The sequence below is a fragment of the Ornithorhynchus anatinus genome, chromosome X1 (assembly GCF_004115215.2).
Source record: "Ornithorhynchus anatinus isolate Pmale09 chromosome X1, mOrnAna1.pri.v4, whole genome shotgun sequence".
Taxonomy (NCBI): Eukaryota; Metazoa; Chordata; class Mammalia; order Monotremata; family Ornithorhynchidae; genus Ornithorhynchus; species Ornithorhynchus anatinus.
Genome location: NC_041749.1, coordinates 104,364,154 through 104,388,073, shown reverse-complemented (window position 1 = coordinate 104,388,073; position 23,920 = coordinate 104,364,154). Strand labels below are relative to the sequence as shown.

Below are 23,920 nucleotides of genomic sequence, written 5' to 3'. Positions count from 1 at the left end.
CCAAGGGAAGCAGCCTGGCCTAGTGGATAAAGCACGGACCTGGGGTCTAATCCCATCTCCAGCCCTTGTCTGCTCTGTGACCTTGGGCAAGTCACTTCTCTGTGCCTGTAACCTCATCTGTAAAATGGGGATTAAGACTGTGAACCCCACGTGGGACACGGACTGTGTCCAACCAGATTAGTTTGTATCTGCCTCAGTGCTTAGTGTAGCGCTTGGCATGGAAAAAGTGCTCAACAAATACCATAAGAAGAGGGAAGGGTACACAGGTGGAAAATAGAAGGGGATTCAGAACTGAACCTTAAAGGGACTTCCACAGTTAGGGGATGGGAGGAAGAGGAGGAGCCTGTGAAAGAGACCGAGAACAGCCAGAGAGATAGGAGGAGAACCAGAAAAGGACAGTGTCAGTGAAGTCAAGGTTGGGTAATGTTTCCAGGAGCTGGGGGTGGTCCACCGTGTCGAAGGCAGCTGAGAGGTTGAGGATTAGGGTGGAGTAAAGCAAGGAGGAGATCACTTGTGACCTTTGAGAAGGTGGTTTCTGTGGAGTGAAGGGAGTGGATGCTAGACTGGAGGGGGTCAAGAAGAGAATTAGAAAAGAGGAATTGGAGGCAGCGAGTATAATAATAATAATAATAATTATGGTATTTGTTAAAACGCTTACTACGTGCTAAGTACACAGTACTAAGTACTGGGGTAGATACAGGGTAATCAGATTGTCCCACGTGGGGCTCACAGTCTTAATCCCCATTTTTACAGGTGAGGTAACTGAGGCACAGAGAAGGCAAGTGGCTTGCCCGAGATCACACAGCAGACAAGTGGCGGAGCTGGGATTAGAACCCATGACCTCTGATTCCCAAGCCCGTGCTCTTGCCACTAGGCTATGCTGCTTCTCTTGTCCAAGGAGTTTGGAGAGGAATGGTAGGAGGGAGGAGGGGTGATAACTGGGAAGCTGTGGGGTCAAGGGAGGATTTTTTTAGATAGGGGAGGCATGAGCATATTTGAAAGCAGTGGGGGGAAAAGCCACTGAAGAACAAACAGTTGAAGGTGGCGGTTAGAGAGGGAAGAAGGAAGGGGGCAGATGTTTTGATGAGGTGCAAAGGGATGGGGTCGGACGTACAGGTGGAGGGGGTGGATTATGAAAGAAGCCAGGTGATCTCTTGAGGTACTGCTAGGATAGAAGGGAGAGTTAAAGAGACAGGAGGAGGGAGGGATTGGAGAGGAGCAGGGGATATTTTAGGGAGAACACACCTGATGGTTTCAATTTTCTCAATAAATATGTGGCCAGATCATTCGGGGCAAGAGGCGGGGGACCAGGGAGTTAAATATGTCTGGAACAACTGGTAAGGGCAGTGGGCATGGCCGTCAACAAGGATGCCATAAATGGCATGAGGTTGCCATAAGTGGCTTGTGGGCTAGACTTATGAATGGGACATTTTCCTACAGGGGCAGTCATGCACATTCATGAGCCAAAGTAATGGGAAATATGCCCTCAAAGGAGAAAACTCTGCCAGAAAAGTTGTTTAAAACTGGGCCTGAGATCGAGGCAATGAATTAAGCCGGTATTTTTCCAAATCAGTCACTTGTGTGTAATGAGTGCTTAATGTGTGCAAAGCACAGTTCCAAGCGCTTGGGAGAATACAAGACAACACATTCGGTAGACAAATTCCCAGCCCACGAGGAGCCACAATTCCTCTCCCACCTCTCACTTTCCTTTCCACAGGGCTCTTTCTCTGCTCCTGAACCTACCTGCATAAGTTGATTAACAAAGTTGATGGAGCATCCGCTGCATACTGTTAGCCTCCCACGTTTTCTCCCTATTTTTTTTTTTCCCCATTTCCAGTCTTTTCCTCTTTCTGGTTAAGCAGGCACAAAATATTATTCTAGCTTTCTCCTTCGAAGATCGGAAGTCCTGCTCCTAAATTTTTTCTGACCCAAGAGAGTGCTGGTTGCCGGGTGAAAAATTGTAAGTGCTATTGAACAAGGTTGTCTGAAGGATTCGTTTCCTCCTCCCCACCCCCCTCTTTGTAGTAGAGAGGGTGGGCTATTTAGAGGACGATGACTAGAGAACACCAGAAGCCCTACATGGGTTTAGGTTCAGTCCGGGGAGCCTAAGTCTGCGAGTCACCTCACTCCCCTCGAAACCTGGGCAGGCTGGGTGGGGTGAAGGCAGCTGACCCCAAGCCTGGTGTGATTTTTTTTTTTTTTTTTTTTTTTGAGGAGAGTGGTGTCCATTCCTCCTCTCTGCAGGTCTGGAAGAACTGTGAAAAAGTGGTTGGAGAGCTCCAGCTCTTGTACTGGGCGAATACATGTGTGAACTGGTTTTCATAGAGAAGCAACGTGGCTTAGTGGAAAGAGCCCGGGCTTGGGAGTCAGAGGTTGTGGGTTCTAATCCTGACTCCGCCACTGACCAGCTGTATGATTTTGGGCAAGTCACTTGACTTCTCTGTGTCTCAGTTACTTCACCTGTAAAATGGGGATTAAGACTGTGAGCCCCAAGTGGGACAACCTGATTACCTCATGTCTACCCCAAGCGCTTAGAACAGTGCTAGGCACATAGTAAGCACTTAACAAATGCCATCATTATTATTATTATAAGCTGCCAGGACCAAAAATTTTCAGCAGACTAGAGGTGAATCACAGTGCATGTGTGGAAGTAAATCCCCAGGACTCCTTCTGGTCTCCACTGACCTTGACATGGGCTTGGTCCCAAAATCCTGGGGCTTGGCTCAGGCCAGCTGGAATTTGGGCTGCGTTAAGAAAATATGGCCCATGTAAGGTGTTAGGTCTTAATAAGAACATTTCTAACCTGAGAAAGTGAGGAACGTACAGCATGTTCCGCGCTACTCTCTTTTTAGTCTGCGTGCGTCTTTTGCTGTCTCCCCAGTGATGTGTGCCACTGCTCTGTTTGGGGTCTCGTATTGCGCAGATTCACTTTGAACTTCCGTGGCCCCAATCCATTTAAAACATTAACCCGAATGTTGTTTGGCCATTTCTTTGACTAGTAATATTTTGTGTCCAAGTTAACCATTCGTTTTTTGCTTCTATCGACCCAAGTAATGAGGCAGAATTGAATCAGAAGTTCTTCTCCTTTCCTTATCTCAGAAGGAGAAATTACAAAATGTATCTGGAAATAAACACAGTGAACTCTCCCCAGCACTTAGTACCGTGCTCTGCATACAGGAAATGCTCAATAGATGCAATTGATTGCTTAATTGATGAAAAATCATTTTCCTAGGAAACAATCACCCCACACCAGGCTGTACTTCTTTCACTGGGTGCCCGATTCTGGTTCCAGGGACTCTCCGCCAGCTTTTCTGGCCCCAATTCTCTTTTATTATGTGTCCAGGCAATGCTGGAAGAATCTGGTTGCTAGCTTATTGTTGTTAATGTTTGGATCTGTTTGATGGGATTGTGAAACTCTAGTCAGCGAGCTGGAGAGTCTGTCCGCTTTCACTCCCGAGCGACGCTGAGGGCACGCTACCGAAGAGGATCTGGAGAGGACAGAATTAGGGATGCCCTTGGGTTTACGTGGGTGTACCTGCACCTAATCCTGCTTCCCGGATGCAGTGGTCACACTAAGATGGTGAAGGGGAGAGAGGCCTCGAAGGGCTGGGTATATGAGGGGCAGAAGTTGAAGAGGCTGATGGCAGCGGATCGAGGGGTTGGGGGAGATTGAGGAAAAATAAGTCCAGACGTAGAGCTTTTGATGAAGTGGAGGACAGGCACAAAAGTGATCTCAATTAAAATCTGACCATGTTGAGGATAAGGGGCGGGGGTGGGGGGGTGGGGCTGTCCACAGATTGGCAGGCTGTGATTTTTTCCTTTGGGGAAAATTGTAGAAAACTGCAGTCAGCCAAATTCATGGTCTTGGATCCCTGTGATGCCTGCAGCTCCCTTGTTGGGTGAGATGTGGACTTCAGACTGCTGTTTTCTAGTTGTGGGACACCCCCAGGGGCTGGGGTAGTTGTGGAAGACCTCCCTAGCCCCCCAATACATACACACAAACTCTAACTCTCTCTCTCTCTCTCTCTCTTTCCCTCCCACCCTTTCTTTCCCCCCTCCTTCCCTTCCCCAATAGGCTGGGTGAAAGTTTTGGGGAGATGGAAAGGGAGAGAATGGAAACCCTTAAAATACCTCTAGCTCCTCCGAACCCATAGGAACTTCTGGGAGGGCCCAGAATCACTTATGAGAGCACTTATGAGAGGGAACAGCTGGCCTCAAGTATGTGCCTTTGAGGTTGCTGCCTCCTGGAGTGGATCTCTTAGGACCTCTCGAGCTACCCTGAGGGCGGGGATGCAGTTGCCACTGGACTACTCTACAGGTGTCACTTCACCGGAATGGCCCTGAACAGTTCTGACGAGCCCATCAAAGAGCCACTGTGATGCCGCGCCAAGGCTGTTGAAGTTGTTGGATTTCGAGGTGTGAAAGGAGGTCCTCCTCTTGCCCTGACTGCATCATCCCAACAGCCACCCTAGCACAAAAAACACCGTTAAATGCATAAAGAAAAACACATCTCACCTTTCTCCAGCTCACCTCCCCAAGCTGGATATTGTCCAGGGGTGCCAGAAAATGGGCCCCATTCCTTAGAGGATAAATGGTCAGGGATTCGATCAGAGAGAAATACTCTGGAAACTTAAGGAATACTCATAATAAACCAGACAAATCCTCGAGAGCGCTTTAGATGAAGATATTTGCCAGTGCCTCCTTGAGGAAAGGGATCCCTCAGCTAGTCCAACAGACTGCTCCTTGCCACTTGCTTTCTTTTCGGGCCACACCTTTTCTTTCACCCAAATCCACCTACAACCGGTCTTGCCTTGCTGCTGACTCCCCTGCATCGGATGGATTGATCACCCCCAGCGGAACATCTTCCTCACTCCCCTACACCAAACCACAACTCTCGCTTCAAAGCCCTCCTGGCCAGATGTATTCTTGCCCATTTTGCAGCACATGGTCTGCATCAAAATTTCATTGTCATAGCCGCCATAGAGGTGTCTAACCCACAGGTGTCTGTATGTGCTGGATATGTTTATGATAGAGTGCATTTTTTTCTTTTTAGAAGCACTAACTTTTCTTTTTTCCCTTTACTTTTATTTATTTATTTACTTTTATAAACAGAGTTGTGTGGTGCTGCGTTTTTTGAAGTTTCCACCAAATAGGAATAAGGTAAGATCTATATGTACTTGATAAGCACATTCTTTTTGGCCTGTTTCTTATAATGCTAAAGTTTGGAATTCATCTCTGGGATCTGGAATTTCTTCTGCATCGTCAGCCATATTATTCCTCCTTTGTAATGATGCTCAGTGTTCCTTAAGTGTCTTAAGACAAGGGGCAGCAGCATCTCCCCCTTTCCACCCAATGCTGCCACCATGGGAGGTCCTGAGTATAACAACTGCCCAGAAGAGGAATGTGGAGAGGTATAGTACGAGACAGAGTCCCTGCAACTCCAGAAAAAAGTTGGGGCCAGCAGGCAGGGTTTCCCCAGGTCCTCCACTTATTTTAGGGGATGCTTATGGACCCCATTACCTAGGCCCTAACTCCTTCAACTTGCCTCTTTTTCCTTGAGAAGCAGCAAGGCCTAGCAGAAAGAGCCTGGGCCTGAGAGTCAGAAGACCTGGATTCTAATCCCAGCTCTGCTCCTTGTCTGCTGTGTGACCGTGGGCAAGTCACTTAACTTGTCCAGGCCTCAGTTTCCTCAATCTGTAAAACTGGAACCCAATACCTGCTCTTCCTTCTACAATCTAAGTGGGACCTGATTAATTCTAGGCTGTAAGCTTGTTTTGGGCAGGGAACATGTCTGCTAATCTTGTTGTATTGCACGCCCCTGAGTGCTTAGTACAGTGTTCAATAAATACCACTGATTGATTAACTTGTATCTACCCCAGTGCATAGGTCAGTGCTTGGCCCATAGTAAGTCCTTAACAAATACCGTGATTATTATTAGTTGCAGTGAGGAGCATATCTAAGATTAAAATATATCTTACCCTGTTGTAATAACTTCCCTGAGATAGCACCAACTAGCAACTACTACTAGCTAGAGAAGCAGTGTGGCCTAATGGAAAGAGCCTGGGAGTCAGAGAACCTGGTCCTGTTCCCGGCTCTGCCACTTGGCTGTTTGGCTGGGGTGAATATCAAGTACTTAAGGGGAATACCGTTAAGTAACGAATGCAAGGAGATTAAATGAGGGCTTAGTCAGTGAAGGTCTCTTGGAGAAGATGTGATTTAACTTGATTTTAAATGTTGTGCAGTCTTCCATGACTGCAACTGAATGCTGAGATTCATTTGCACTAAGCCTTGAAATGCAGAAATAAAAGGCTCCTTCTTTAATCTTAAATGCATCTAAATGCTAAATGGCCGTAAACTTTACCCATGGAATACCTCTAGCCTTTTTTCAGTTAGAGGTTGGTGCCTAGGAGGTCAAAATAAGATGTTAAATGACCATTCATTCATTCAGTCGTACTTATTGAGCGCTTACTGTGTGCAGAGCACTGTCCTGACCACATTACCTCCCTTTCCCATTCCTCTTTGTACTCTCCAACGGTTTCTCAGGTCAGCCCTAGAACTCCTAATTGGCATATTGAGAAGATGTCCTTCACTAAGGAATGGAAGTAAGAGTATTTCCAGGAGGTTTTGATGACTTTCAGCAGACTCCATAAAATCCGAAGAAAATACTGTATGTGGGCTCTTGGATTCTTGAATTGGTGTGATTTTTTTAAAAACGGTATTTATTAAGTGCTTACTATATGTCGGGCACTGTTTAGATAATAAGGTTGGATACAGTATGTGCCGTGGGGTGGGGTGGGGGGGTCACAGTCTTAATCCCCGTTTTACAGATGAGATAACTGAGGCACAGAGAAGTGAAGTAACTTGCCTGAGGTCACACAGCAGACAAGTGGTGGAGCTGGGATTAGAACTCAGGTCCTCTGACTTCCGGGTCCATTCTCTAATCACTAGGTCACGCTGCTTCTCAGCGTGTGATCGCTGGGGAGCCCGGCCCTGTCCCTTCTCTTCCGTCTCTCATGATTCCTCAGGATTTTGGTGGTCCCTTGCTCTCTGGGGTTGCAGTAGAATTGGGGGAGACAGGCCTTGTGTCTTAGGTCTTCCTCTGTGGAGCTTGGCGAGTGACAAGAAGCCCTTGGTTCCTAGGTGAACGGCTGAAGTGATCAAACCTATTTCCTCACTAGTTGACAGCTGTAGGAAATGTTTATTATGATTGGTTAGAGTGGATATTCAGAATATGGAAATGTGAGACGATAGCGTGGGTGATTCATAAAGATTACTTATTTGGAAAGCCACTTAGAGGAAAAGATTAATAAAAACCTGTTAAGGAGTTCACCTTAAAAGAGGCCACAGAAAACGAATCTCTTTTGATATTTGACCTTGCAGCGCAAGTTCTCCATAATATAATCTAGACCGTAAGCTCCTTGTGCACAGGGAACGTGTCTACCAAATCATTCGCTCATGTTAATGAGTGTTTACTGTGTTCAGAGCCCTGTACTAAGTGCTTGGGAGACACATGTGGTAGACACGTTCTCTGTCCACAAGGAGCTTAGAGTCTAGAAGGGGAGACGGTAAAATAAACTGTGGTTATGGACATTAAATGCTGTGGGGTTGAGGGTAGGGTGGTTAAAGGGTGCAAATCCAAATGCGAGTTGGACGCAAAAGGGAGAGGGAGAAGGGGAAATGAAGGCTTAGTCGGGGAAGGCCTCTTGGAAGATATGGGATTTTAATAAGGCTTTGAAATTGAGGAGAGTGATCATCTTTCAAATATGAAGGGGGAGGCTGCTTTCTTCCAGATTTCATCATATGCTTAAATCTCTAGTGAAATAAAAATGTGGAGAAATTCATTTTAGTTTTGATGAAGAGTATTTGTTAGTACAAAAAATATTTTGGGGGTGGATTCTTCTCACTTCAGTCTCACTCCAGTGGTGCTACCACTTCCGGACCGATCTCTGGAAGAACTATTATTTGGGTAGAAATTCTCCACCACCAGGGTAACTTCTCCGATGAAGAAGCACCTCTTACAAATTGCACCATTAGCTGTGTCATTAACTGAAACAACACTCTTTTCTTTTACAGACATCAGAAGAAATTTATCGCCATCTACAAAACATAGTAGACTTTGGCAAGAATGTCATGAAAGAGTTTTTTGGGGAGAATTATGTTCATTATGGGGTAAGGAAAGTCTCGTTCGTGTGGTTGAAATGTACGCTAGGTAAAAGAGTCTCATTTAAAAGAGTCGCACATGCGATTCTAACACTATTTTGGACCCTCTTTATGCAGACTTCTCAGGCAAGACAGCCACTCCCACGTGGTTCGGTCAGGCTGCTGGACTCTGGGCAAGGCCAGTTAGAACTGGATTGACAAAGGGGAGGTTTGGGTGAAGGAAACAGATAATTTGGATCCTGACTGATCTCTCCCAGGTTGAAAGGGAGAACAGGTCCTGATTCCATAATTCACATCTAGGGGAAAAAAATGAGAAATGCATGAAAGATTTGTTTATAGAAGGGATCTATTCCTAATATGGTACTTTTGGGTAGTGAATGCTTGTCTTTATTTCCTTTTGGCTTGCCTCCTTTTCAGTGAAACCTGGTGTTGGGAGCCAACTTGCTCTTAGTTTTAGGCTTGCCAAATTGTCTTCTGTCCATTAAAGGAAAAACTTCAATAGAACCTAACAAGTATGGTCTCTAATTGTAGTGGGGGAGAAATAAAGGCACTTTTGTAATATAGAGCCATGTGATTATCTTTGGTTGTAAAAGAGACTTCATAAATTGTTTTTGAATTTTATAAACCTTGTTCTATTGAGGCTTTCTGTGTATTGTGATTATTTCAAGGGGTTCATGGGCAAAATAGTTTGTATACCATTCTCTAGTGGGTGAGGGCAAAACATTTTCCTGCCCAGCTAAATTCATACTGTGCAAAGTTAGTAGGGAATCAGGCTGTAGTGGGAGTGTCTGCCTTAATGTGAAGCCATTTGTTCTTAAAGGCAGAGTAGGAATGCTTGGGTAACTTTCTCCCACCTCCAGCTTTGAACTTGCAAGGACTCATATACTTAATGCTTTGAAAACTTCAGGTCAGAATCTGATGATTTTTTTTTAAAGATATTGCTTTCAGGTTGCTGTTCACGGTGAATAGATCAGTCTCCATCAGTATTACTTCTCTAGACTAAAACTTCTGCCAAAATGAAATGAAGCTATGCATTTTCTTCTGTCATGAGCGTTCTGGCACTTTGGTCCTCACATAATTAAAATGTTGAGTACAGAGTAGATTTTCAGATAAACTAGGCTGCTCCAACAAGTTGAGCCTTCTGAAACCTAGCTTCCATGGCAATTTTAATTAGGGAGACATTGCAAAGATTTCCCACTAAGGGACACTTTCCGATTAAAAAAAAATTGAAATAAAGCATATGTGAGGCTGCTTTTCTCTACCTCTTGGAGAAAATAGAAATGTTAAGGAGATCAAGGTGGTAGGACCATAACCATTTTTTTCCTGAGGGAGTTAACCGAAAACACTGAGAAAGAGGCACAAATGAGTCAGAAGAAGACAAAAGCAAAGCTTCAATGGAGCCCCACATGTTCGGTATGTTCTGGAACGCTTTGTCTTTGTAACTCCACAAAACAAGCTCTCATGGTGGAAAATCAAGACAAAGATCAATTGACAAAACAACATCTCGTATTTGAAATTGACAGCGCTCCTACTTGTATGCCGGATTTGCTTCTGTGCTTCTTTGATAACTTCAGGAGAAAATGGACGTATTAGAACTGGGTTTAATTTTACTAGGCAGCTGTGCTGTTTGTAAAATGAATCCTGTATCCAAGGCAGGTGATTATTTTGACACCTACTCAACTTGACAAGCCCCATTTAAGGCCATGCTCACACCCCTCCACACTATCTTGGTGAAGAGCATAGGGGAAGAGGCTTTAATAGACAAGGGTTACTGCATTGCTGCCCATGACGACGTCTGGTGAGCTCTGAGGCTGCTGTATGTTCACTCCTTAATCCCAATTCTGGGAACAGCGGCACGCGGGGGTTGTTGACTGCACCCATGGCAGGCTTGGAGCCGAGTCACTCGGTGGGTTGGATTTGTTCTGCAAGCTGGAGTGAATCAGTTAGTGGGCTGGATTTGGCCAACCTTTTGCCCACTCCTGCTCTGTATTAATAATTATAATAATGCTAGCATGGATTAAGCATTTAGTGGGTAGAAAAGGTTATCAGATGGGATACAGTCCCTGTACCTCACGGGGCTTGCGGTTTATCTCATTTCTATTTTCCTAATGAGGAAACAGGCCCAGACAAGTTAGGTGACTTGTCTGAGGTCACACAGCAGGCCAGTGGGCTCCCAGTCCTGTGATCCTTCCATTTCAGTCACGCTTGTGTACACGCTAAATACATGATGGAGATTTACTTTTGAAACCGTCATGTGTCTAAAAAGGCTTTATAGCTCTGAGAAACCAAATGGCCTTTATAGACAAAAAATTGGTTGCATATGACACATTTTGGTTTCAGTTAGCTGAAGCCTAGCTCTTAATTTGATTCAGGAGTGGAACATAAACAATTGGGCTATTCTTTGAGAAAAACAACTGCTTTATTTTAACGTCTTGTCTTTTGGCTTTTAGGAGGTTGTTCACCTACCTTTGGACTTCGTAAAGCAGCTTTGTTTAAAGATACAGTCAGAGAGACCAGGTAAGGATATCAAGGCAAAAATAGAAACGTCATTTTAAGAACTTGTATGAAAGCCGTTGGCAAGTGAGATTCCTTATGTTCTTAAGTGCTAATCCAAATTGAGCTATCTTCTCGGTGCAAGGAGTACAGTCGTGTGTGTTGGTGGGGTTGGGGTGCATCATTAGGATTGTGGCTTAGGAAGGGCAGGGCTTCTTTTCCCCACTGAATATTCTCTCCACCCCTTTTAGACCTCTCCTTTTGGGCCTCTCTCAGAGGACACCCTGGCCCCGCCTTCTTCAAGACAAGACCACCCTTTCATATCCCTCCTTCACACTTTTTCTTATCCTCTCACCCCTCTAACTCTTCTCCTTTCTCATCTCTTTGAAGGAAGACTGGAAGGGAGGAGGTGTATCTATGTAGCTGCAGTAATAGTAATCAGGGCCTCTTTTGACGCCCCTGGAGAGAAAGGCACTGGGTTTGGGTTCTGTGGTTGGGGGGAGAGGAAAGGGGGAGAGGAGGGAGAGAGAGAGAGAGACGGAGACCGTCACAATGGGCAGAGGCTGGAGCTAGGGTGACCAGCAAGGAGGTTGTTGCACACGTCCAGGAGTGAGGTAATTAGGGCTTGTTCTAGGGTTGTGGTTGGAGAATTGACGAAGGGTCAGATCCTAGAGAGATTACTAAGGGAGAATTTGATGGTCTCGGCGATAGATGGAATGTAGGGGGGAATGGAAGAGATGAGTCACAGATGATTCAAAGTGTAAGAGGGTGGGGAATAGGGTGGATAAGAAATGTGGGAGTTGAGCATTTGGGAGGGAAGGTGAGACTTTCTGGCATCTGGACCCCATCCAACTTTCTCAACTCATCATGCCCCACTCTGTCCCCAAACTACCCACCCTTGATGACTAAATAGACGTTCTCAACACCACCCTCTCTACCGAACTCAACTCACTTGCTCCCCTATCTCTTACTCGATCTCGTACCCCTTAACCCACTGCCCTGGATCACCTGCACAGTCCACCTCCTTCGCTCTCGTGCCTGAGCCGCAGAGTTGCTGCCGGCAGAAATCTAAATATCAGGCCGACTTTGCTTCAAGTTTATCCCTGTATGCTTTAACTCTGCCCTCTCCTCTGCCCAGCAAAACTATTTCTCTACCCTTATGGACAACCATGCCCATCGCCCTCGCCAGTTGTTCCAGGCTTTTAACTCCCTCCTCAGGCTCCCTGTCCCCCCGCCTCTCCCATTCCTTGACCCCAGTGACCTGCGCACCTACTTTATTAAGAATATTGACACCATCAGATCTGAACTCCCTCAAATTGCCCCTCCTCAGTCCTTCCCCCTTCCGGCCCCCTCTTCAACTCTCCCGTCCTTCCCAGCAGTATATCTAGGGGAGATCTCCTGCCTCCTCTCAAAAGCCACCCCCTCCATATGCGCATCGGACCCCATTCCTTTGCATCCTGTCAAAACTCTCTCCCCTTCCCTTCTTCCCTCTCTGACAGCCATCTTCAACCTTTCGCTTTCCAGTGGCTTCTTCCCCACTGCCTTCAAACATGCCCGTGTCTCCCCATCCTAAAAAGAACCCTCCCTTGACCCCACGGCTCCCTCCAGTCACCGCCCCATCTCCCTCCTACCAGTCCCTCTCCAAACTCCTTGAGCCAGTTGCCTACACCTGCCGTCTCAAATTCCTCTCCTCCAATTATCTCCTTGACCCCCTCCAGTCTGGCTTCTGTCCCCTTCACTCCACAGAAACTGCCCTCTCAAAGGTCACCAGTGATCTCCTTCTTGCCAAATCCAACAGCCTCTTGTCTTATGCTGTCGAGTGTACTTCGTCCTAATCCTCCTCAACCTCTCAGCTGCCTTTGACAATGTGGACCATCCCCTTCTCCTGGAAATGTTATCCAACCTTGGCTTCACTGACTCTGTCCTTTCCTGGTTCTCCTCTTATCTTTCTGGCCACTCATTCTCAGTCTCCTCTTTGGGCTCCTCCTCTGCCTTCCACCCCCTACCTGTGGGGGTTCCTCGAGGTTCAGTTCTGGGTCACCTTCTGTTCTCCATCTATGCCCACTTCCTTGGAGAACTCCTGCACTTCCATGGCTTCAACTGCCACCTCTGAGCAGATGATACCCAAATTTACATCTCCAGTCCTCATCTCTCTCCAGTCTTGCATCTCCTCTTGCCTTGAAGACATCTCTACTAGGATGTCCTCTCAGTACCTCAAACTTAACATGTCCAAAAAGGGCTCCTTAGCTTCCCACCCAAATCCTGTCCTCCCGCTAACTCCCATCACTGTAGATGGCACCATCATCCTTCCTGTCTCACAAGCCCATAACCTTGGCTTTGTCCTTGACTCTTGTCTGTCGTTCAACCCACATCCTATCTTTTATCCCGCCTGGATTACTGCATTAGCCTCCTTGCTGACCTCCCAACCTCCTGTCTTTCCCCAGTCCAGCCCATACTTCACATGTCATCCTCCTCCTCAGAAATCTTCAGTGGTTGCCCATCCACCTCCGCATCAAACAGAAACTCCTCTCCATTGGCTTTGTGGCACTTCACCACCTTGCCCCCTCTTACCTCACTTCGCTTCTCTCCTTCTACAATCCAGCCGGCACACTTCGCTCCCCCAGTGCTAACTTTCTCACTGTGCCTCGATCTCACCTGTCTCGCTGCCGACCCCTAGCCCGTGTCTTGCCTCTGGCTTGTATCGCCCTCCCTCCTGAAAATCTGACAGTTACTCTCCCCTCCTTCAAAGCCTTACTGAAGACACATCTCCTCCAAGAGGCCTTCCCAGACTAAGCCCCACTTTTCCTCATCTCCCACTCTCTTCTGCGTCACCCTGACTTGCTCCCTTTGCTCTTCCCTGCCTCCCAGCCCCACAGCACGTATGTACATATCTGTAATTTTATTTATTTGTATTGATGTTTGTCATCCGTCAGTGTCTCTCCCCGCCCCCCCCCCCCCCCCGCAAGGCTGTAAGCTCTTTGTGGGCAGGGAATGTCACTGTTTATTGTTGTATTGTACTTTCTCAAGCGTTTAGTACAGTGTTCTGCACACAGTAAACACTCAGTACATACAATCGAATGAATGAATCTGGGAGTATTGCTTTGGTGTCTGATACCTTTAGACTAGGCATATATTCCTGAATTTACTACTTGTACTCTCAGTCATTTATTGAGCACTTACTGTGTGCAGAGTACAATTCAACAGGGTTGGTAGACGTGTTCCGTGGCCACCATGAGCTTACGTTCTAGAGGGAGAGGCAGACATTAATACAAATTAAATAAATTGCAGATATGTACTTAAGTGCTCTGGGGTTGAGGGAGGGGTGATTAAAGGGTGCAAATCCAAGTTCAAGGGAGATGCAGAAGGCTCTGGGAGAAGAGAAAATGAGGGCTTGATTGTGGGAACCCTTTTGGAGGAGATGTGCTTTTAATAAAGCTTTGAAAGTGCAGAGAGTGATCATCTCTTGGGTGTGAGGAGGGATGGCATTCCAGGTCAGAGGCAGGATCTGAGCGAGAGGTCGGCGGCAAGATAGATGAAACTGAGGAACAGCGGGTAGGTTGACATTAGAGGAGCCAAGTGTGTGGGTTGGGTTTTAGTGGGAAATCAGGGAGGTAAGATAGGAGGGGGATTAAAGAAGCACTCAGTTACATTTCTAGGTAGATCTTATAGCGCAAGTAGCAAATACTGGAGGCAGTGACTCTTTTTTCTATGTAGTTCTAATATGTATCTGTTAGTTTACTTGAGTTTGAGAACTTTTGTTTGGCACTATGTCTATGATGGACTAGAAACTTAGAAAGGGGAGTTTAGAGTTATTTTTAAAGGAATCTTTTACTTCCTCTTCTTCGGGAGAAAGTTTCTCTTGGTGCTTAGTCTAATCACTTCTTGAAAATGGTGGTATTTGCCATCAGACTAAATTTATTGAGAAATGAATGGAAGGGTGATTTTATGATGGGCTCAATCCTAAATTTCCTTATTTGTGACTGCTCTCCTCCTGACCAGTATGCCTAATTAGGGCAAAAATGCAGATGCTCCTGAATCCAAAAGGGCTAGATCAGCTGTGCAAGTCATGACAGCAGTTTCTGTCAGCCTCACTTCTGTCTGATTCATAAGGTGTTGCTAGGTGGTGGTGCAGTAATTGTTTAGCCGCAAATAGACTTTTTAGTATGAGTCATTTGCATCAAACCAGTCTCGGTGACTTCATCTGCCCATGCCTTAATGGCTGCCCGGTAGCCAGTGCCAGGGAGAAGTACTCATTGGCTGTTTCTCTCGGGTATTGTATTGTGGTTGGAGTTTCCTGTTCCAACAAGGCTGCTGCTGGACTGTTGCTGCAGAGCTCCTTTTGGATGCCTTCGTTCTCCAGGAGCAGTAGAACGGCTTCACTTGATTAACCACGGATTTATGAGCTTTCACATTGATTTGAATGAAATATGTGAAAATCACTATCAGATCATTTTGCTTACAGATTGCTAGTTGAAAAATACAAATTGGGTTTTTTGTTTTTATTAAAAACAACCCATTGTAAATCATTTTAGGCCATCTCTTGAGGTGGTACCGACTAGAACGCAGGATGCTTTCCCTTCTGTTGCCATACCATCTTCATGTATTGTTCTTCTCTCTTTCGTGGTTTGATCCAATGCCCACTTCTTCATACCCTCCTCTTAAAAACAAAAAAAAGAATTAACCTACATTTTGTAGCTCATATTTTACTTGAATGGATCCCTCTGTGTCTTCCTGTTTTTCAGAGTTTCGCTGCAATAAAGATTTGGACACTCTCAGTGGCTATGCCATGTGCCTTCCTAATCTTACGAGGCTACAGACTTACCATTTTGTAGAACATCGGCCTATTTTGTGTGTAGAGATTAAGGTAACAGTGGGAGCACTGGTTTATTCCAGGTTTTTGTTGAATCTTCTGTAGTAATTATTGCCCTTTATTCTCAGATTCTGTGTATACCTGGAAGGTAAATTGAGTGTTAGTGGAAATTTGGAACCCTAACAACTCTAGGAGCGCTGAAAAGCCACGTGCCACAATTCGAGAAAATAGTAATTCTGAGCCTCTTGCAGTGGGCACTGTTTATTTCTTTCACATCTTCCTACAAAGATGCAGTCCAGGCGCGTCATTTAATTTTAATGTTGGGGTTATAGTTCTCTCCCTTGGTGTGATAATGCTGCAAAGTTTACTTTGGTTTAAACGCCTCCCTTCCTTTCCCCCTCAGCCTTTGAAGGATTTTGACTGACATAAATGGCATGATGAATGCCCAGTTCTATTTAGCGTAGATAGTGACACGCTCTAATTTGGTAGCAAGGTGTCTGTTTGTTGCATAGGCTAAAGATAATACTTTGATGTGCTTACATATGTACACTCAGTTCTGCTGTAACGTGTGTTTTCACTACGTGTTTTGGCTAGAATGCTGTTAGGGAATTAGGGAATGTTCACCTGACATGTGAGCCTGTTTGGCTAGAGCACGGTGCCTTGTTGGAAGAAAGTTTGCATGCATGCGCATACGCGCATGCACTCAGCCCCGGACAGGGTGAGTATCACCATGCAAGTTTTCCTTAACGCGCGGTTTTGCAAGAACACGACCCCTACATTATAGGAGAACTGAGTGTACACATGGCAAAAAAACAAAACCCAAATTCAAAGTTGTGTTTTATCGGTACCTTTTTACATTGCTATTTGGTCATGTAACTATATTTATTGTCTTACACTAAGAAAATAACCATCGCGTCATGGAATGTCAGGACGCTACGTGACGATGAAAATAGTCATCGGCCTATAAGAAGAACAGCTCTAATAGTGCATGAACCGGCCAGGTACGTAGTCGATATCGCAGCACTATGCTAAACTAGACTACCGGATGAAGGACAGCTCACAGAGATAGGTGCTGGATAACACCTTCTGTTGGAGAGGCCTTACCTCTTCAGAACGATGGCTATCAGGGGTTGGATTTGCACTCAGACAATCACTGATATCAGGCCATCTCAATCTGGCCAGGGGTATCAGTGACCGTCTGATCACGCTATGCCTACCCCTGAGACTAAAGCCCTTTGTCGCCATCAAAAACGCACATGCCCCCACAGTGAGGAGCCGCACTGAAGAGAAAGAACTTGCCTACAAAGATGTAGACAAATTCTTCCCGGGGATGACGTCGGATAAGCTAGTTGTCACGGGCGACTATAATGCTAGGACTTGGTAGTGATGTTCACTTGTGGAAGAAAATCAGTGGGCTGCGTGAAATGGGCAGAGGCGACAGCTGTGGCCTACTTTTGCTGAGCGATCACACCAAACACCGTTGTGTTTGCCAAGAGGAGAAAAACATCCTGGCTGCACCCACGATCGGAATGGTGGCATCTCATCGGCTCAGTCAATGTGGCAGAGGATGTCATGGGCTCACGCGCACAAGCTTTTCCTCAGTGTATAGGACCCTTGAGAAGATGCCCCCGTCATTGCCCTCTTCAAGGAGGAGAGGTCAGAGATCAGATTGAGGCAATTATTAAGGCATCTCATTGCACTCCACTGCTGGTAAGATCCTAACCGGGGATTTCCTGCATTGACCATAAGAATTTTTCGAACGGACAACCTCGAAGTCACGACAGCACAGTGGATGTGGTCATTGCAGCACGGCAAATACAGGAAAAGTACAGGGAGCGGCACCTGAGACCTCTACTTGGTTTTGTTATGTCTCGTGAAGGCATTCAGCATCATCGGTAGATCTGAACTCTGAAAATTATCTAGGAAATTTGGTTGACCTGAAAAGTTCAGGGAGATCGAGACTACTTCATGATTGCAAAATTGGCTATATCACAGCTGTGTGTGTGCGTGTGTGTGAGGGGCAGGAAGGGGGGCTGTCTGACTCATTTCCCATCGCCAGAGGGTAAGGCTAGGATGTATACTAGGCCTGGTCCTGTTCAGTCTCTTCTACACAGACATGGTAGGGGATGGAACAAGAGACCTGCATGTAAATGTTGAAATATGCTAAGTCTCCTCTGGGAAACTCATCCAGTTTAACAGACCTCAAGCATCATCTGGGGTCATAGAGACAGTCATTTGAGAATGGCTGTATGCAGGTGACTGCACTTCAAGGCCCAAACTCAAGAAGTAAATACCATGGATTGATGGATGGGTTCATTGGACTGGCTATAAACCACTTCAGCGGATCAGCCAGGCACCACGGGATGACACTAAGCCGAGGTAACGTACCGGCTTACACCAGGTAAACTGTATGCGCGACCAAAGCTCTGTTGGTTACACGGTTAATTCCGTTACTTAGCACACTGACCTACACTTAAAACAAGAGAGGAGTAGAAAATGGAATCGGGAAGGCCCGCACGTCCTAGGAAGAGACTGTCTGACAGGAGCATGGTGGTAGCCTGATGTCAGGCTCCAGCCCAAACTCAAAGTCTCCAGAGCCATAGCGCGGGAGATGTGGACTCTCTGGGAGCGCCACATCCAAGTCCTATAGCAGTCCGATCGGTGTCACTTACAGTCTCTACTCAGTAGCAGATGCCAGGACAGGAACCCAGGATGAAGTCCTCCTTCTAGCATTCGAAAGTTCGCTCACCGAGGAAGCAGTGCGGCCTAGTGGAAATCAATCAGTCAATGATATTGGGCGCTCATTTTGTGCAGAGCACTGTACTGGGCGCTTGGGAGAGTACAGTACAGCTGGTAGACACAATCCTTGCCCTCAGGGAGCTCACAGTCTACTGGAAAGAGCATGGGCCTGGCAGGCAGAGGACCTGGATTCTAATATCAGCTCTGCAGCTTGTCTGCTATGGGACCTTAGGCCCTTCTCAGTGCCTCAATTTCCTCATCTGTAAAATGGGGGTTCCCTTCTACTTAAATTTTAAGACCCATGTGGGACAAGGACTGTGCCCAAACTGATTAACTTGTATCTACCCCAGCACTTAGTACAGTGCTTGGTACATAGTAAGCGCTTAACAAATGCCACATCATCATTATTATTATTGTCATTAATAATGCACCTGTTCAGAGTAGGCCATGAGTAAAACACATGACAGCATGCCCAAACGGCTGCCGAACGGTGAGTTGGAACTGGGAAACTGGAAGCAAGGAATTGTTTTAAGGCTACAATAAAACAAAACCTCAGACTCTGCCACGTCTCAGCAGAAAAACGGGAGTCGTTTGTGGCAGCCAGATCTGCGTGCTCTATTGCAGTCAAGAAAGAAACAACTCTTTGCGAGCAGAAGCTTTGCAAGAATCAAGACAAAAAGGCCATAATGAAAACGGTGCCAGCCACTACAAACACCACACGTCAGTGAAACAAGAGGCAGTCTTTGTGGGTGCCTTTCCGCATTGGCCTTTTAACCGCCTATGCGTCACCAGTGTCATCTCTTTCGAACATGAAGTGCTAACACACACATATATATGTGTGTGTGTATGTGTGTGTGTATATGCATATATATACACACACACACACACACACACTTCCACCCAGTTCTTGTAACGCGGGGGTTGCTTTCTTGCAAAACCCCAAATTAAGGAAAACTCTCATTGATACTGACTGTCAGCGGCACACGCGCATAAACCATTTCTCCTGACACCGCGTCTCACTGAGTTCAAACAGGCTCACATTGTTGGACGAATGTTTCCTAATCCCCTAACAACACTGTAGCCAAAACGCCTCATGAAAACCCGCTCCGGCAGAACTGAGTGTGTATATATATTATGTTTTTTCAATCTTTTTTTAATATTTTTTTTATGGTATTTGTTACGTGCTTACTGTGTGCCAGGCACTGTAGTAAGCGCTGGAGTAGAGAGAAGATAATCAGGTCGGACGCAGTCCGTGTCCCAAATGGAGCTCACAGTATTAATCCCCATTTAACTGATGAGGTACCTGAGTCACAGAGAAGTTAAGTGACTTGGGCAGTCTTTTGGATTTAGGGGACTGCATTGAAGCACTCTACCTTATTTCCTATGGGAAGCTATGCTTTGTTTGCACTCTTTGGCTCGGCACTATTTTCATGGAACCAATTAAGACCTCCAGTGTGGGTATAGTGGAACTTGGCAACTTCCAGGTTGCGTTTTTTTTTTTTAATGAAAATACAGAACTACTTTGTATTTTGGTCTTTTCTGGCAGTTGCTTACTATGTTCTTATTTGTTGAGGCTTAGCTACATGCTCTTTAGAAGGAAAGAATTGCTTGTGTGGCATTGTTCAGATGTTTTGCTTAGAAAATGCCAATTCCAAAAAGAGTAGAAAATGGAAACTTTCTTCCTTTAATGGCCTTTATGGCTACAGCACAGTCGAAAAGTGCACATTCTGAGCACTTGAATGTGGTGACCTAGCAAAAATACCTACATTTTAGTAGGTCAGCGCTTAGGTGTGAGTCCTTTCAAAGTACTGTGAGTTTAGAAATAAATTTGTCTTTTCATAAGAATTTTCTGCCTCTGTTCTCTCTCTTTGCAGCCAAAATGTGGGTTTATTCCTTTTTCCAGTAATGTTACCCAGGAGTTGAAGCACAAGGTGTGTCGTTACTGCATGCATCAGCATCTCAAGGTAAATCATTTGGGTGCTGACGTATTTCTGTAGGTTAAGGCATAAGATTTTGAAACCTAATTTCTGGCCATAAATGTATGACTAAAGCTCAATTTTCCTGTTGTAGCATGTATGTTTATGCTAATTCACAAGGCGCTTGCTACTGAATTGTCAGGTCGGAGTTGCAACATTTGTTAAATTCAATATTTGAAGTGGAAATCATGGGATTTTCAAAAACATTGTAGAAGAAGCTTACCCAAATGGCCGTATGACCTGGAAAGGCCAAACCATCTTCTGTAGACAATCACAGGATGGTGGTTTTGATACCACTGTGTGTTTAAATCATCGGGTGCTTTTGCAAACAGTAAATTCACATCTCATTTTCAAAAGTAGTTATCTGGGTAAACTTAGTTCAGCTTTGAAAAACGTTCCATTTGTTAAAGCCACGCCTAAAATGGGAATGGCAAACGGGGCCACGCTAAGGATTGGGTTTTTTTGCTGACGGAGGACTTGCCCCATGTCCAACAAGACCATGGCCTGAGGCAGTGAAGCTTGGCGCCGCCATGGCTCTGATTGCAGTATTCTGGAGATTCCATCTCCCGGTAGATTTGGCTCCCCATTTCATTTTTGCAAATTTATCTTCCTCTCCTTCCCCTCTCACCTCCGCCCCCTCGCTTGCTGATATGGGACTTTAAAGACTCCCAGGGGATTTGTCATTTTGGAAGGTCGATAACTTTTGTGTCATTAGATTTTTCTGAGTGGAAAAGACATTCCTCTTAGAAGAGGAAGAGCAGACCCTGGAGTCCTTTTTCCCCTGATGATTTGATAATTACCGAACCGAATCGATGAGGAGAGACAGATGCATTAATCCAGAAATTGTAGAAGAGCAGGCCTTCCCCTGGGCTGAAAAAGGTGTTCCATTCAAGCAGGCAGTTGTCCAAACTTTCCCAGTTCACCTTCCTGCTATTGGAAGTGAGGGAAGGTAGGGGTGGCAGTCTGGGAATGGGCAAAGAGTGACTTCGTGCACTGCGTCCTTTCTGCCCTCTCCCCACTCCAGGAATGCCCGTGGAAAACCGGAGACACATGAGAGAGGGAGGGAGGAACTAATCTGCTTTTCCCTGGCAAGCAGACACTCGCTAAATGACTGTGCTGTGCTATTTTTGAGGATTACGGTGGTGACATTTCATTTTCATGTATTTTTAATAGGTGGCAAGTGGAAAATGGAAGCAGATAAGTAAATACTGTCCTCTAGATCTCTTCTCAGGGTAAGAAACAGTGCTAGGTATAATTACCTGTTCCATACATTATGTGCTCTGACCTGCCCGAGCGTGTAGCTGCTGTGGTTTAGAAAAAATTCTCCCAGCTGAATTGGCCCGTATTTTGAAGGGTTTGTAATATCAGCTCTCAAGGTCGACAAGAGGCACAAGTGATGAAATTTCTCTTAAACTTCTCACCTTCTCCCATGTTGAACTCCTCGGTTAGTATTAGAAGCATTGCCGTCCTCTCTGCCCTACAGCTCAGTCATTTTTTAACTTTTTTCCTTCGCCTCTCCTCAAATCTAAATCGGGTTCAAAATTTGCAGTGTTCTCTAAAATAAGTCCCATCATTTAATTTGAGGGCAGCATACCCCTTGTCATTTGACATTTAGGCTGTGATAGCTAGCTGGCTCTTTCTTCCTTGACTTTAGCTTCCCTTTCTTCTAGCCCGAGTTTTTTTGTTAGCCACTGCTTGTGCCGACATGCCCCGTTATGGAGCTCTTCACATGGCTCTCTGTTGCCTCCCGCCTCAAAAGCAAACCAAGCATTGATCGTTCCAAGCCCTTCCCCAGGCTAACCCTGCCATCGGCTCCATCCCAAGCTATCTTTTTCGGTCCATTTTGTTCACTCTGCATACTCTTCCATATCCCTTTTGCGTAGAACATCACTCACTCTATATATCCCTCTCTGTGGAGCTCTCTACTGGACGAAATTATTTGGCCTAGCCCATCCTGGTCTGAGCTGAACCACGGGACCATAGCTTCATGTAAGAGGCCACTTGGCTTGCTCTGGGGGAAAGTGGGTGTAGGAGGAAGTAAGGGTGGTCGCCATGCATGTGTAATGGTTGCATCTGTTTTAGCGTCCCTTTAGGGTCATACTTGGTTATTAAAAGGGAGAGTTTTGTGGATGTTAGATGTTGATGTGGATGATAATCTTGGTGCTTAAATGGTTACTGCCAAGTACTGGGGGGTTGATGCAAGATCATCAGGTTCCACATGGGGCTCACAGTCTCAGTCAGAGGAAGAACAGGATAGGCCATCCCTTACCTCAGGGAGGGCAACCATCACGTGGTTCCTCCCAGTGGCATGGTGGGAGACAGAATCCCAGGCTTGGATGGACCATTGGTCCGGCTCAGGATGGGATGATTAAGCGAGGGAGAGGTCAGGCTGTGTGACTCCATTTCATCACCAAATGAAGGTTCATTTCTAACAAGGTAGCCTTGGTTTGCTTGGGCTTTTAACACGTGAGCTAGTTGAGAGCAGGGGGTTGGTGTTCAGAATATTCCTTTCAGAGCCGTAACCCATGGAGTGTAGTGAGTAAGTGTGAGGAAAGATCACGATTCCCATTTTACCGATGAGCTTACTGAAACAAGGGCGTCCAACTGGACTGGGGCTGAGTTGAATGCAGAATGGACTGAAGAGTAGGGAACCCTCACTATCCTGTCTCCTGTCCTGTAAAAGAGTGATTGGAGAAGCCACCAATGTGCCTCGAACCCCAGTATTTAACGGTGGTGAGAGGAGAAGAGAGTTGGAGGAGAGCCAAGGACTACCCTAGAACTGAACTTTTGTCCACATTTTGAGGTGTATCTTGCAAAAATACAGGAGGATATAAGAGTAAAGAGTTGAACGCGGTCGTGACATAAAAACAGAGCAACAGCAATGAAAGATACTAAATGAGTTTATTAGTCATTTAATAAACTTTAAACAAAATCCAAATGCGAGTCCTGCCAGGTCCTGCTCTGAAACACATTGCCTGGCCAAAGAGCAGTTTGGGTTTTTTTGGCCAACTGATTTTAAAATCTGTTACTTTTTTTCTTGTAGAAATAAGCAGAGGATGCACTTTGCCTTGACAAGTTTGTTACAGGAAGCACAGAACAACTTAAAGATATTTAAGGTAACATTTGCTTTGAATTTGAGAAGAGTTTCCTGGGGTGGGGGACCATTCCTGTGCCTTAGCTAGAGCCCAAGGATCAACTTGGAAAACTTCCTTTATTCCTGGGGCTAATTTTTGGGGTCTACTATGATTTTGTTCTCAGCTACCCAAGAGAGTAATTTTAGAAAGGAGCTGGTCCGATGGAGGGTTGTTCATTTATGTATGAATTGTTATTGTTGATAATTGGGCTTAAACTTCTTGCGGTTAAAAGCTGTTTGGTCCATTACCTTATCACTTGATTAAAAAAATCTGGTTATTTGCTCTGAGAGAATCCTTAGCTACTATTTCATTTTACATAGGGATTGAGTTCTCTGTTGGGACAGGCTACATATGACATGACCGGATTTGGGCAGTGGCACGATAACTTTTGTCACTGGATGCATTTTAGGTGAGACAAATATTTCCGTCAAAAGAATAATTGAGATAAGAAGAATATTACCACAATCACCACTTCCACCTGTTGCTTCCCCTACCTCTAACGTATTTTCCTGTCTGTCTCTCCTTTTAAACTAGGAGCTCCTTGAGTGCAGAGATCGTCACTAGCCACTCTGTTGTATTGTACTTTCCCAAGCGCTTAGTACGGCGCT

General features: G+C 45.6%; 1 protein-coding gene across 2 annotated transcripts in view; it reads left to right on the top strand.

The window, feature by feature from the left end:
- The window catches only part of IPPK (inositol-pentakisphosphate 2-kinase), a 52,187-nt gene that overhangs the window by 10,179 nt on the left and 18,088 nt on the right, over positions 1–23,920 (top strand). For both annotated transcript variants that reach the window (XM_029049908.2, XM_029049909.1), the window contains 7 exons: positions 5,113–5,160; positions 8,074–8,169; positions 10,611–10,677; positions 15,396–15,517; positions 20,077–20,166; positions 21,352–21,410; positions 23,222–23,294. In XM_029049908.2, the coding sequence (XP_028905741.1) occupies positions 5,113–5,160; positions 8,074–8,169; positions 10,611–10,677; positions 15,396–15,517; positions 20,077–20,166; positions 21,352–21,410; positions 23,222–23,294 (555 nt within the window). The remainder of the gene's footprint in view (positions 1–5,112; positions 5,161–8,073; positions 8,170–10,610; positions 10,678–15,395; positions 15,518–20,076; positions 20,167–21,351; positions 21,411–23,221; positions 23,295–23,920) is intronic.